General features: G+C 43.7%; 1 protein-coding gene across 10 annotated transcripts in view; it reads left to right on the forward strand.

Annotated features, from left to right (window-relative positions):
* LOC5571521 (protein doublesex) overlaps positions 1-12,286 on the forward strand; it is a 552,051-nt gene that overhangs the window by 525,365 nt on the left and 14,400 nt on the right. For all 10 annotated transcript variants that reach the window (XM_021837269.1, XM_021837268.1, XM_021837271.1 and 7 more), the window contains one exon: positions 3,354-4,419. In XM_021837269.1, the coding sequence (XP_021692961.1) occupies positions 3,354-4,261 (908 nt within the window). In that variant the 3' untranslated portion in view covers positions 4,262-4,419. The remainder of the gene's footprint in view (positions 1-3,353; positions 4,420-12,286) is intronic.

The raw sequence follows: 12,286 nt of genomic DNA on the forward strand, positions 1-12,286 counted from the left end.
TGTTGGGCTTCGTCGGCTTCGGTGTTACTGCTGGCTTCGAAGAATTGTCCTTGTCAGGTCTGAAGTACACCAGCGAATGATGACGCTTTTTACTATACCGACAAGAGAACTTCGACTGGTAATCCTTAGCGTGATGACCGGATTTGAAGCAGTTTCTGCAGAGAGAATGATTTTTGAGAACTGCCTATTTTCATGATTGCAGCATCCTTTGGAAAACACTGCACTTGAACAGCTGGCGATAGGCTCTGCAGACAACACAACTTGCTCCGCATGTTTGCATGGTGTTGAAGCTCGTCTTGCCGGGTTGGTGTAACTGGGCTACATTCTTGGACTCAAATGGCTTTCCTGGCAGCGATTCCAGCATACCAATGCGCCGCTGGGGATATTCGGTGAGTTTATTCACCGTATCCTGCTGTTTTGTAGAAGAGAGCTCCTGCCATCCCCTACGCGTCACAGAATCCAATCACGTAGAGAGAGTGTTGACCGACAATAGGTCCTTGTAATCACCAGGCTTGACGAATTTATCTAAGCACTGCACGATCCTCTCGAAACCTTCAACGAGAGTCTGCAGATCCGATGGGGATTCTTTGGCCAAGCTGGGAAGCTTGAAAAGTGCTTGCACCTGGAGCTTCTTCAGGTGTTTACTGTTGTCGTATCTCTTCTGTAGAAGATCAAAAGATTCTCAACAAACGCATCTTCAGTATTGTCAGATCATATTTGCCCACATGGGCATGTCTCGATACGCGATAACTTTGGATCAGACTTCTGGATCAATATTATTCAGCAACCAATCAATGAAGTCAATAGCGTTACAAACTAGAGAAAAGCGTCATTTTTCCCATCTTAGTAACTTGCCATAGCTTTTGAAGAAATCGAGGTTGTATTCAAGCACATAAAGTCAGTTATTGTGTAACGAGACATGTCTATACTAGGGAGCAACTGAATGACTGGCTGAAAGCACCTAGTTGGTGAGCTCGTTTTATATTATTTATTTACCTTATAAGAAACTTTTTCAGGTACGTTCAGGTGTATCCCGCAACGCTACTTCGATTATGATAAGCTTCGTTTACACAGGGATATTTCGATATAAGATAATAGTGAATCAGACCTTCCAATTAATGTCTTCGGTAATCAAAGTCAATGGCACCATGAGATAGTGGGAAGCATCATCTTCTCTATGCTATCTAATCAATTTGCCATAGCTTTCGATAAATGAAGATTTGAACCATGTAAAGTCAGTTATCATTTATCGAGGTATGCCTGTCCTAGGAGACATGAAAGATTACTGCTTGGAACTATCTTGCTGGTAAGTCATGGTAAGTTTATTCATAGAAAGAGCATCGCCACAACGAAATCGATACGAAAGAAATACGTGTATTTTTCAGAAACTTTCAGATTAGATTTGCTCATACAGAAGTACCTCGGTGCAAGATAACTTCAAAGCATGCTAATACAGTCAATGGCATTATGAGGCAGAGGAAGCATCATCTTCCTTATGCTATCCAAGTAATTTGCCATTGCTTTCAAGAAATCGAGGATTTCATCATGCCAAATCAGTTATCTTGTATCAAGGTATTTATGTTGTTTGCAGAAACTGTATAACTGTTTGAAACTTTTTAATTGGTGAGCTCGTTTCATTAAGTATATAATAATGATAATTGTTATGGAGACTTTATTTATTAGTGAGTGATTCGATGACCCGAAATCGGAACAAACAGACAACGTTTTTATAAATTGGTACGATAAATCAGAACTTTTCACTATTGGGTACAAGGAATTGCGTTACTTCGATACTGTCGGATCAGATTTTCCAACACAGCGATACCTTGATATGCGATAGCTTTGAATTACACCTTCCAATCCATCTTTCCAGCTATCATCAATCGTACAGACAAAGCCAATGGCGTTATGAAATAGTGGAAAGCGTCATCTTTCCAATGCTAAGTACATAATTTGCTATAGCTTTCTATTAACCATAGTTTGAGAGATGGAAGGACAGTTACCTCATATCAAGATATGCTTGTTATGGAAACTAACTGAATGATTATCCTAGGTACCAGGTAGATGGCTGTTTGGAACTATCTAGCTGATAAGTCACGATTAGGTTATTCATAGAAAGAGCATCGCCACAACGAAATCGATACGAAAGAAATGCGTGTATTTTTCAGAAACATGATTTTCCTGGAGGAACTGTGCTCATAGGTATTCAACAATAAGGTAAATCAAATTTAGGAGTATCCAAGATCACGTATAAAATTATCACGAACAAGTCTTCGACAAAGCAACAGCAGTACTATCAGATTAGCTTTGCTCATACAGAAGAACCTCGGTGCAAGATAACTTCAAAGCATACCGATAAAGTCAATGGCATTATGAGGCAGAGGGAAGCATCATCTTCCTTATGCTATCCAAGTAATTTGCCATTGCTTTCAAGAAATCGAGGATTTCATCATGCCAAATCAGTTATCTTGTATCAAGGCATGTATGTATGTTGTTTGAAGCAACTGTATAACTGTTTGAAACTATCTAATTGGTGAGCTCGTTTCATTTAGTATATAATAATGATAATTGCTATGGAGACGTTATTTACTAGCAAGTGATTTGACGACCTGAAATCGGAACAAATAGACAACGTTTTTATAAATACAATAAATCAGAACTTTCCATTATTGGGTACAAAGAGTTGCGCTATTTCGATACTGTCAGATCAGATTTTCCAGCACAACGATACCTTGATATGCGATAACTTAGAATTAGACCTTCAAATCCATCTCTCCAGCTATGAACAGTCATATAGATAAAGCCAATGGCGTTATGAGGTAGCGGAAAGCGTCATCTTTCCAATGCTATCTAAGTACATAATTTGCTATAGCTTTCTATTAATCGTAGTTTGAGAGATGCAAAGTCAGTTATCTCGTATCAAGGTTTGATTGTTTTGGAAATTAGCTAAACAGTTGACATTATCACCCGTCTTTAGGGGATAAGCGCATACAAATGTGTATTTAGTTGTTCATTGAAGTAACGTAAGATAGGCAAGTATGGAAACGAGCTCACCAAACGTCGAAATACGTCTAATAAATTTGTGTTCAGCAGGATGGTTCAAAATTTATTTGCATCACCTCAAAATTACAGTACCTAGTGCTGTTTGTGACAAACATCAAAAGGTAAAATCAAACTCGTGGCGTCGTGCAATCTCCATAGAATGAACAATTTCTAACCGTATTTGATGGAAAGACATTGAGTATACTAACCTCTTAACAGCATTACACTTTTCTATAAACAATAAATAATTTGTTCTATTTTACATTTTCTTTCCCCACTTTCGCCCCCCAATAATTCAATCCCTCAAACAGGATACGACATTTGTTGCATCTACTTTCCGAAGCGTTCCAGCAGACACAGACACTGGCCGGACGAGGAGAACATCTCCGTCACCCGCACTCCGTCTGCGTCACGGTCGCCATGTGCCGATTTTCGTACCCGGTCACAGTCCAGCTCGCCGGATAACAACGGTGGCGCGCTCAATCTGGACACGAAATCTACCAAAGCGACGACCGCCACCACCGACGACGAAGAGGTTATGTACGAGAAACGCAGCCCGAAGTCCATTGAATCTACCGAGTTGCGGTGCCGTCTGGAGGAAGCCTTACACAGTGGCGCTGCTGCTGCTGCGGCTGCTGAAGAACCTCTGGCGGGCGGAAGCGGTTCCCACTGGAAGAGAGAAAGTTTCGGCTCTACGGAGGAGATTCCCACTCGACCCGCTCACAGTGAACCGGAAGATAATGGATTTGAAAACGGATTGGAAGCGCACCAGTCCCATATTCTGCACAGCATACATCGGAATGTGTCTCCCAAGGCTGACTTGGCAGTTGCTTCCACCTCTGCTGCCGCCGTCGCTGAGGAACAACCAGCTCCACCAAAGAACAGTGAACCGTTGAATTTGTTTAAGCGAAGTCATCCATTACCTGGATTTGAGCAGGTTCCAACCTCCGCACTAGCATTCCCTTTCCCTCGACATCCGGCCGAGTTGATGCAGTTCCTGCTACCGTATCCACCCATATTTACTCAATTCGGTGTACATCCTCCGCCGCGAATCTACAACGATGAAGCCAGTATCTATCGGAAGGATTTACCGAGCGATTCTCGGCCACCGAGTCTGTCCCGAACGTCCCCACCGGAGGTGCCATCGATGTATCATCCGTCGCGAGTTGATCCCAGCCATTCACACCAGTCATCGGCACCCGTTGCGTCGATTCACTAGTATGAGCCACCGCCGCTAGAGTGGCACGGTTTCAACGCTACCTTCTGTTAGGGCGGCTCCCGGCTGTCAACCTCCGAGAGGGTATTTAGATACTTTACTCTGGTTTTAACCCTGGTTCAGTCGAGCTGCCGATGGCTACGATCATGCTACTGACGAAGGTGAGTGCTCTTTTTTCCCGTAGGACAGAGTAGAATGAAGCTTTTGAATTGTGTTGATCTGCTTTGTGAAGAAGTACAGGAGTTTTCATCACAACAAATACAATCATTTTTTCGAAAAATATTAAAACTGTACTCTACATATATTTTGACGTACGGCTGCGCCTTGTACCAACCGGATCCGATGCGAATACCACCTTCGAAGGGAGTAGTCTAGCATCTTACAACATGAACCTCCCAACGCATTTTTCCAGCTTTGGCTTTCTACTGGATATTGGGTTCGCCGTAAAGTTCGGCGAGCTCGTGATTCATCCTTCGCCGCCAAGCAGCGTTCACCAAAGCTAGAAAGTCTTCTTCGAATAAATAAATAAATAAATGTCAAAAACAGTTAGTTTTATAAGCGTTTTGTACCTGGCACATTTGGTGCAGGAGAAAATCTTTTTGACCGCAGTTTCTTCTGGAGCCCATAGTACACCTGACTTCCACTGATAATGCGTCTTCGCCTACTAGTATGTACTTTGTTTTTGACTTATTTACCACCAGTCCGACTTTTTCTGCTTCGCGTTTCAGGTGGATATACAGGTCTGCCAGCTTTTCAAATGTTCGGTCAACAATATTCATATTATGCACAAGGCAAACAAGTTTACTGGATTTGTTGGAACTCTACATAACATCCTCTAGCACAATTTTGAAATACAGACACCAAAGTCCATCAGCTTTTCGTAGTCCTTGACGGGATTGTTCATCTGAAATTTTTGACCTCTTCCTTACACTCTGCCGGTAGCTGTTCTGTTTTCCAGAACTGCTTTTTCGGGCCCATATTTAGCTCCGGTACTATCCTGCCCAGCAACTTTTTTGTTCTTGAGCTGGTGAATGGCATCCTTAACCTCTCTCAAAGAAGGATTTCTTGTTCTTCCATGGTTTCCATCGTCCACAGTACTGAGAACAACATTGCATTCGTTATAATTTCCATCAATGTCTGCGCTCTTAGCCCCATTCAGGTGTTTATTGAAGTACTGCTACCACCTTTCGATCGTGTCTTCTTCTTCTTGGCATTACGTTCTCACTGGAACAGAGCCTGCTTGTAGGTTTAGTGTTCTTTTGAGCACTTCCACAGTTATTAACTGAGAATTTTCTTTGCCAAAGTTGTCATTTTCGCATTCGTGTATCGTGTGGCAGGTACGATGATACTCTATGCTCAGGGAAGTCAAGGAAATTTCCATTACGAAAAGATCTTGGACCGACCGGGAATCAAACCCAGACACCTTCAGCATGGCTTTGCTTTGTAGCCGCGGACGTTAACTACTCGCCGCGCTAAGGAAGGCCCCTTTTCGATCATGTCCGGTTCGTTTTTTCAAAGAGTTTTTATGTAGTTCTTGTTTTCTAAGTTTTTCAAGAGCATTTTCACAGTTAGGAAATTATTTTGCCTAATTTGCTATGCTCTCAATGTCCAAATAGCACAAGAAAACTGTCTGTCTGAAATGATTTCCATCTATATCGTGAATCATCACCAAAGACTTGCAATCTAATATATTTGCTGTATAACCACAAACGTTACCTCAAGGCTAAAAAAGGCTCCCATAAAAGAAAATAAACGTAATCAATACAGCTATTCAATCTAATTGCATTTCGCTGTTCTGTGTAATGACCTCTTCTTTGTGGGCTCACCCAATCGGCAATCGTATAATCATTCACCTAGGCAACGAGGGTGGTGATCTTTGAAATCGAACCCATCGGTCCTTTAGCGTCGTGGGATCCTTTGGTGGAGTGCAACCCGGCTCTCAAATTAGCATACCAACTCCGTAACAACACTTTTTAATGATTCCATCATAAAACCGACATCCTCCTAGATCAGGTAAGACTAATGGCTGATGCGCCTCTCCTATCTCTCTAGCCAGATGCACAGATCAGTTAGCTCAGCTGAACGTAATCCAACGTGTAGATTCAGAGGTGATAACTACGCGTCCAGCCTGGTACGGGACGAGTATACTAAGGAAATCACATTACGAATGGGCGATAATAATTCTGTGTTTTACTGCCAACGTCGTCGTTCACCGGTATGACGACAGCGTTTCTAGTTTAACGCTCAACGCTCCGTCATCGTAATCATCGTCATCATCGAAACTTCAAAAGCAGTTTTTCTGTTCAAAACAGAAAATTATTCGACGAAAAAGTGTTCACGGTATTGCGTTTGGAGAATAGAATACAGTGAACACATTTTCCTGTAAATTTTCTTCATTTTGAACGAAAAAACTGCTTTTGAAAATTCCGAAATCAATGACGGATCCTGCCCCCTTAAGTCGATGGTAAAACGAGCGCCTTATCGATTTCGTACAAAAGTCCCCCATCGAGAGGAGTATGTTTTTGAACGATACCGCCGCCGCCGTCGACGTCTTTGGCGGCAAAGTTTGGTATCCGTCGACGACACCCTCATCCATGCGCGAATCCTTAAGCATCTTGAGTCACGGTGCTCCCCCGACTGATATTGTCAGGAAAAAAAATCGTCAAATCTGTGCTAACCAGTTTGTTTTTTTTTTTAATTTTATTCAACTTTTTTATCAGTATCATTTCAAGCATTAAATTAATTACTTATATCTAGGTGTTCTGTGTGAGGCAACACTATCACCATAAGGCCGAAACAAACAAACGGTTCGATTCCCACCTCAGGCCGAAAAACTTTTCGACAGGAATGTTTTCCGACTGTGCCACTGGGCGTTCTATGCTAGTCCGTTTTCTAGTGTGGTGCTTCCTTCAAAGGGCAAATTGAGCCCACTGGAAGCATTAACGTGTCAGTGTCCTTTAATTTGCCACAGAACTCGAACCTAATGTTATACACATACTTATCATCAAAGTTTATAATACTTTCGATGTGGAAAAGTTATTTTTTGGTGGTTTAGAGAATTTTTGTGTTTTGCCATATAAGGGAAACGGAAAATTTTGTATGAAGACTGCACGCATGTTGAAAAGATTTAATCTAAACTTAATCGTGCAATTTCAACCAAATTATGTCTGAAATGAAAGTTTTAGTTCTATTTCGCATGCTTGGTGGATTAGATTACAAAAAAAAAGGTGAATTATACTTTCTATTTCATGTAAATTTCTATATAACTAGTGTTTTATACAACTTTGGAGACCTGTAGCTAAAAATTGCGACGTGCTGGAACATTTTTGAGGACGGCATCGGATTCAGCAGCCCCAAATCTACTAAAGAAACATAATTTGATCATTGAGACACGCATAAATGTAATTTTTGCTACGCATTGTTATTTATCAATGGTAACTGAATTAAAAATGCGTGTATAATGAGCAATCATGTTTATAACAAGTAAAGAATTAAAATAATAATATTAACCTTCAATTTATCATTTTATTGGTAAATATTATCAGAATGTTCGGATATTGGTACCGTCCGGTTTTTGATTCTCCACAATACACCGCAAATGTGCCCTTGAGTTGCCCTACAAAACTTTATATTAAGTTTTTTTACCTTGTTCGGTAGACAAAAAATAAGTCGATTTGAAAAAGAAAACTAATTTAAAAAAAAAAAAAAAACATTTTTTAAAATCCAAATACCGAGTTTATTTTGAAGTTTATATAGCGTTAAGTAAACATGCCAGAGTTCATATAAATCCGTGCATTTTTACTATAGCTATAGCATGTTTATTTGACTTTATATTTTTTTAAATTAAATCATTAGTGGTTATTTTGTACCACTTCCCCCTAATATAAAAATCTTAAATTTTGCAAAATATTTTCTTTTTTATAGAAAAACGACTCCGGTAAATTTCAGCTCAATCGCAGAACATCATTACAACTACTCTATGCAAGGGGGTTGCGGTACTCGCAAAATGGCTCTATTTCAAACACCACCCCGAAAATATTTTTTTTTTTTTCGATAATTTTTGATACGACATGTCTGGATTACACCTCAAATGAAAGCCCATGCCCTACAAAACTTCATATTTAGATTTTTGACCTAGTTCGATTGCCAAGAAAAAAATCGATTTGTAAGTCACTAAAATTTTTATGAAAAACTCATTTTTCTCGATTTGAAGTACTTTCAAAATCCATATACCATGCCAATCTTAAAGTTTATATAACGTAGAGTAAACATGCCTAATTTCAAGATAATCCGTGCACTTGGCGCGGTAAATGGCTGGGCATGGCGTACCATTGGTACCTCGCGTACCTGCAAGAATAAAATAGACCCTTTTGTGCGGTCCTTAGCCTCTTGCCCAGCAACTCCTATCCCTACCTCCTCGTGGTACTGGCTGGGGTACGAGTAACCTTGGGGAAGATCGGGTAACCAACCCCCGGTGGGAACTTTGGTCGTATACTGACAGGGAAGGGGGGGTTTGCTTCTGCAAACCTGGAGCGTCTATACTCCACGTTAGGAGCGGCTCACAACAGCGTCTGTTCCCCATGTCAGGGGCGGCTGATCATCGTCCGAATGCCAGAGAAGGACTCTAAGCTAAACTGCGCACTATGGTCCTCCGAACATTTAGGAGGAATGGTCCTCCGGAAATCTAGGGGGTTGGTGTCAGGCCCTGCAAGCCAACAGTAAAAACACATCAGCACAGGAACGTCAACGAGAGAATACGGACCGGAACAATCAGCAAAGACCACAGCGACGAAAATGGACTAGCGATTGGAAACTCGGTACGTGGAACTGCAAATCTCTCAACTTCATTGGAAGTACTCGCATACTCTCCGATGTACTGAAGACCCGCGGTTTCGACATCGTAGCGTGGCAGGAGGTGTGCTGGAAAGGAGCATTGATGCGAACGTTTAGAGGTAATCATACCATCTACCATAACACACGCGAGCTGGGAACAGCTTTCATAGTGATGGGTGATATGCAAAGGCGCGTGATCGGGTGGTGGCCGATCAATGAACGAATGTGCAAGTTAAGAATCAAAGGCCGATTCTTTAACTTCAGCATAATCAACGTGCATAGCCCACATCCCGGAGGCACTGATGATGACAAGGACGCATTTTACGCGCAGCTCGAACGCGAGTACGACCGCTGCCCAAGCCACGACGTCAAGATCATCATAGGAGATTTGAACGCTCAGGTTGGCCAGGAGGAAGAGTTCAGACCGACGATTGGAAAGTTCAGCGCCCACCGGCTGACTAACGAGAACGGCCTACGACTGATAGATTTTGCCGCCTCCAAGAATATGGCCATTCGTAGCACCTATTTCCAGCACAGCCTCCCGTATCGGTACACCTGGAGATCACCTCAGCAGACAGAATCGCAAATCGACCACGTTTTGATCGATGGACGGCACTTCTCCGACATAACCGACGTCAGAACCTATCGTGGCGCCAACATTGACTCCGACCATGGTGGTGAAACTGTGTCCAAAACTATCCGTAATCAACAATGTACGGTACCGACGCCCGCCCCGGTACAATCTCGAGCGGCTGAAACAACCGGATGTCGCCAATGCGTACGCGCAGCATCTTGAGGCAGCGTTGCAGGATGAGGGCGAGCTCGATAGGGCCCCTCTTGAGGACTGCTGGAGGACAGTCAAAGCAGCCATTAACGACGCTGCCGAAAGCGTTGTCGGATATGTGGAACGGAGCTCAAGAAACGATTGGTTCGACGAGGAGTGCCAGGAGGTTTTAGAGGAGAAGAATGCAGCGCGGGCTGCAATGCTGCAGCATAGTACGCGGCAAAACGTGGAACGATACAGACTGAAGCGGAAACAGCAAACCCGCCTATTCCGGGACAAAAAGCGCCGCCTGGAAAAGGTGGAATGCCAAGAGATGGAGTTGCTGTACCGTTCTCAAGAAACGCGGAAGTTCTATCAGAAGCTCAACACATCCCGCAAAGGCTTCGTGCCGCGAGCTGAGATGTGCCGGGATAAGGATGGGAGCATCTTGACGGACGGACGCGAGGTGATCGAAAGGTGGAAACAGTACTACGATGAACACCTGAATGGCGCAGAGAACACAGGCACAGAAGGTCAGGACAGCGAAAGCGATGGCTACGTCAGCACAGCGGACAGAGGAAATCAACCAGCTCCCACGATGGGGGAAGTTAAGGATGCCATTCAACAGCTCAAGAACAACAAAGCCGCTGGCAAGGATGGTATCGGAGCCGAACTCATCAAGATGGGCCCGGACAGGTTGGCCGCTTGTCTGCATCGGCTGATAGTCAGAATCTGGGAAACGGAACAGCTACCGGAGGAGTGGAAGCAAGGCGTTATATGCCCTATCTACAAAAAGGGCGACAAACTGGAGTGTGAAAATTATCGTGCAATCACCATCCTAAACGCCGCCTATAAAGTGTTATCCCAGATTCTCTTCCGTCGTCTATCATCTATAGCAAACGAGTTCGTGGGAAGTTATCAAGCAGGTTTCATTGACGGCCGCTCGACAACGGACCAGTTCTTTTCGGTGCGGCAAATCCTCCAGAAATGCCGTGAATACCAGGTCCCTACGCACCATTTGTTCATCGATTTCAAGGCGGCATACGATAATATCGACCGCATAGAACTATGGAAAATCATGGACGAGAACAGCTTTCCCGGAAAGCTCACAAGATTAATCAGAGCAACGATAGAGGGTGTGCAAAACTGCGTGAAGATCTCGGGCGAACACTCCAGTTCGTTCGAGTCTCGGCGGGGACTACGACAGGGCGACGGACTTTCGTGCCTGTTGTTCAATATTGCGCTGAAGGTGTCATGCGGAGAGCCGGACTTAACAGTCGAGGCACGATTTTCACGAGATCCGGACAATTTGTTTGCTTCGCGGACGACATGGATATTATTGGGAGAAAATTTGAAACGGTGGCAGATTTGTTCACCCGCCTGAAACGCGAAGCAACAAGAGTCGGGCTAATGGTGAATGCGTCGAAAACAAAGTACATGCTGGTTGGCGGAACTGAGCGCGACAGGGCCCGCCTAGGAAGCAGTGTTACGATAGACGGGGATACCTTCGAGGTGGTGGACGAGTTCGTCTACCTTGGATCCTTGTTGACGGCTGACAACAATGTTAGTCGGGAAATACGAATGCGCATCATCAGCGGAAGTCGTGCCTACTATGGGCTCCAGAAGAAACTGCGGTCAAGAAAGATTCACCCCCGCACCAAATGCACGATGTACAAAACGCACATAAGACCGGTAGTCCTCTATGGGCATGAGGCGTGGACTATGCTCGAAGAGGACTTGCAAGCTCTTAGGGTTTTCGAACGCCGAGTGCTAAGGACGATCTTCGGCGGCGTGCAGGAGAACGGCGTGTGGCGGCGAAGGATGAACCACGAGCTCGCTCAACTCTACGGCGAACCCAGTATCGTGAAGGTAGCTAAAGCTGGAAGGATACGCTGGGCAGGGCATGTTGCAAGAATGCCGGACAACAACCCTGTAAAGATGGTGTCGGAACAAGAAGGCGTGGGGCGCAGCGAGCTAGGTGGATTGACCAGGTACACCAGGACCTGGAGAGCGTGGGTCACAGTCGAGGATGGAGAGAAGCGGCCATGAACCGAGGGAATTGGCGATATATTGTTGGCGAGGCTTTATCAAGATAATTGATGTAAAGCCAAATAACTCGAACCCCGTGCACTTTTACTATAGTTATATCAGTTTTTGTGATTTTGCATGTTTAGTGACATGAAATCACTGGGGGTCATTTTGTCCCACTTGCTGTTCTAGCGAACTAGCTCTTAACTTTATGCTAAACGAAACGATAATTCGGTTATATGTCGAAAAATTGCAAGTTGCCCCGTTTGACGGTACATCAATTTGTGTTGCCGTAAGGAAAAAAATGTGCTTCTTCTCTTCAAGATGTTTGAGATGAAATTCGTGATCTCTAAGAAGCTCCGGCATGACGCGGCAGTCTCGTTTTTTTCATTTTGGAACCCGTA

This window comes from Aedes aegypti, chromosome 1 (assembly GCF_002204515.2).
Source record: "Aedes aegypti strain LVP_AGWG chromosome 1, AaegL5.0 Primary Assembly, whole genome shotgun sequence".
NCBI classification, from domain to species: Eukaryota; Metazoa; Arthropoda; class Insecta; order Diptera; family Culicidae; genus Aedes; species Aedes aegypti.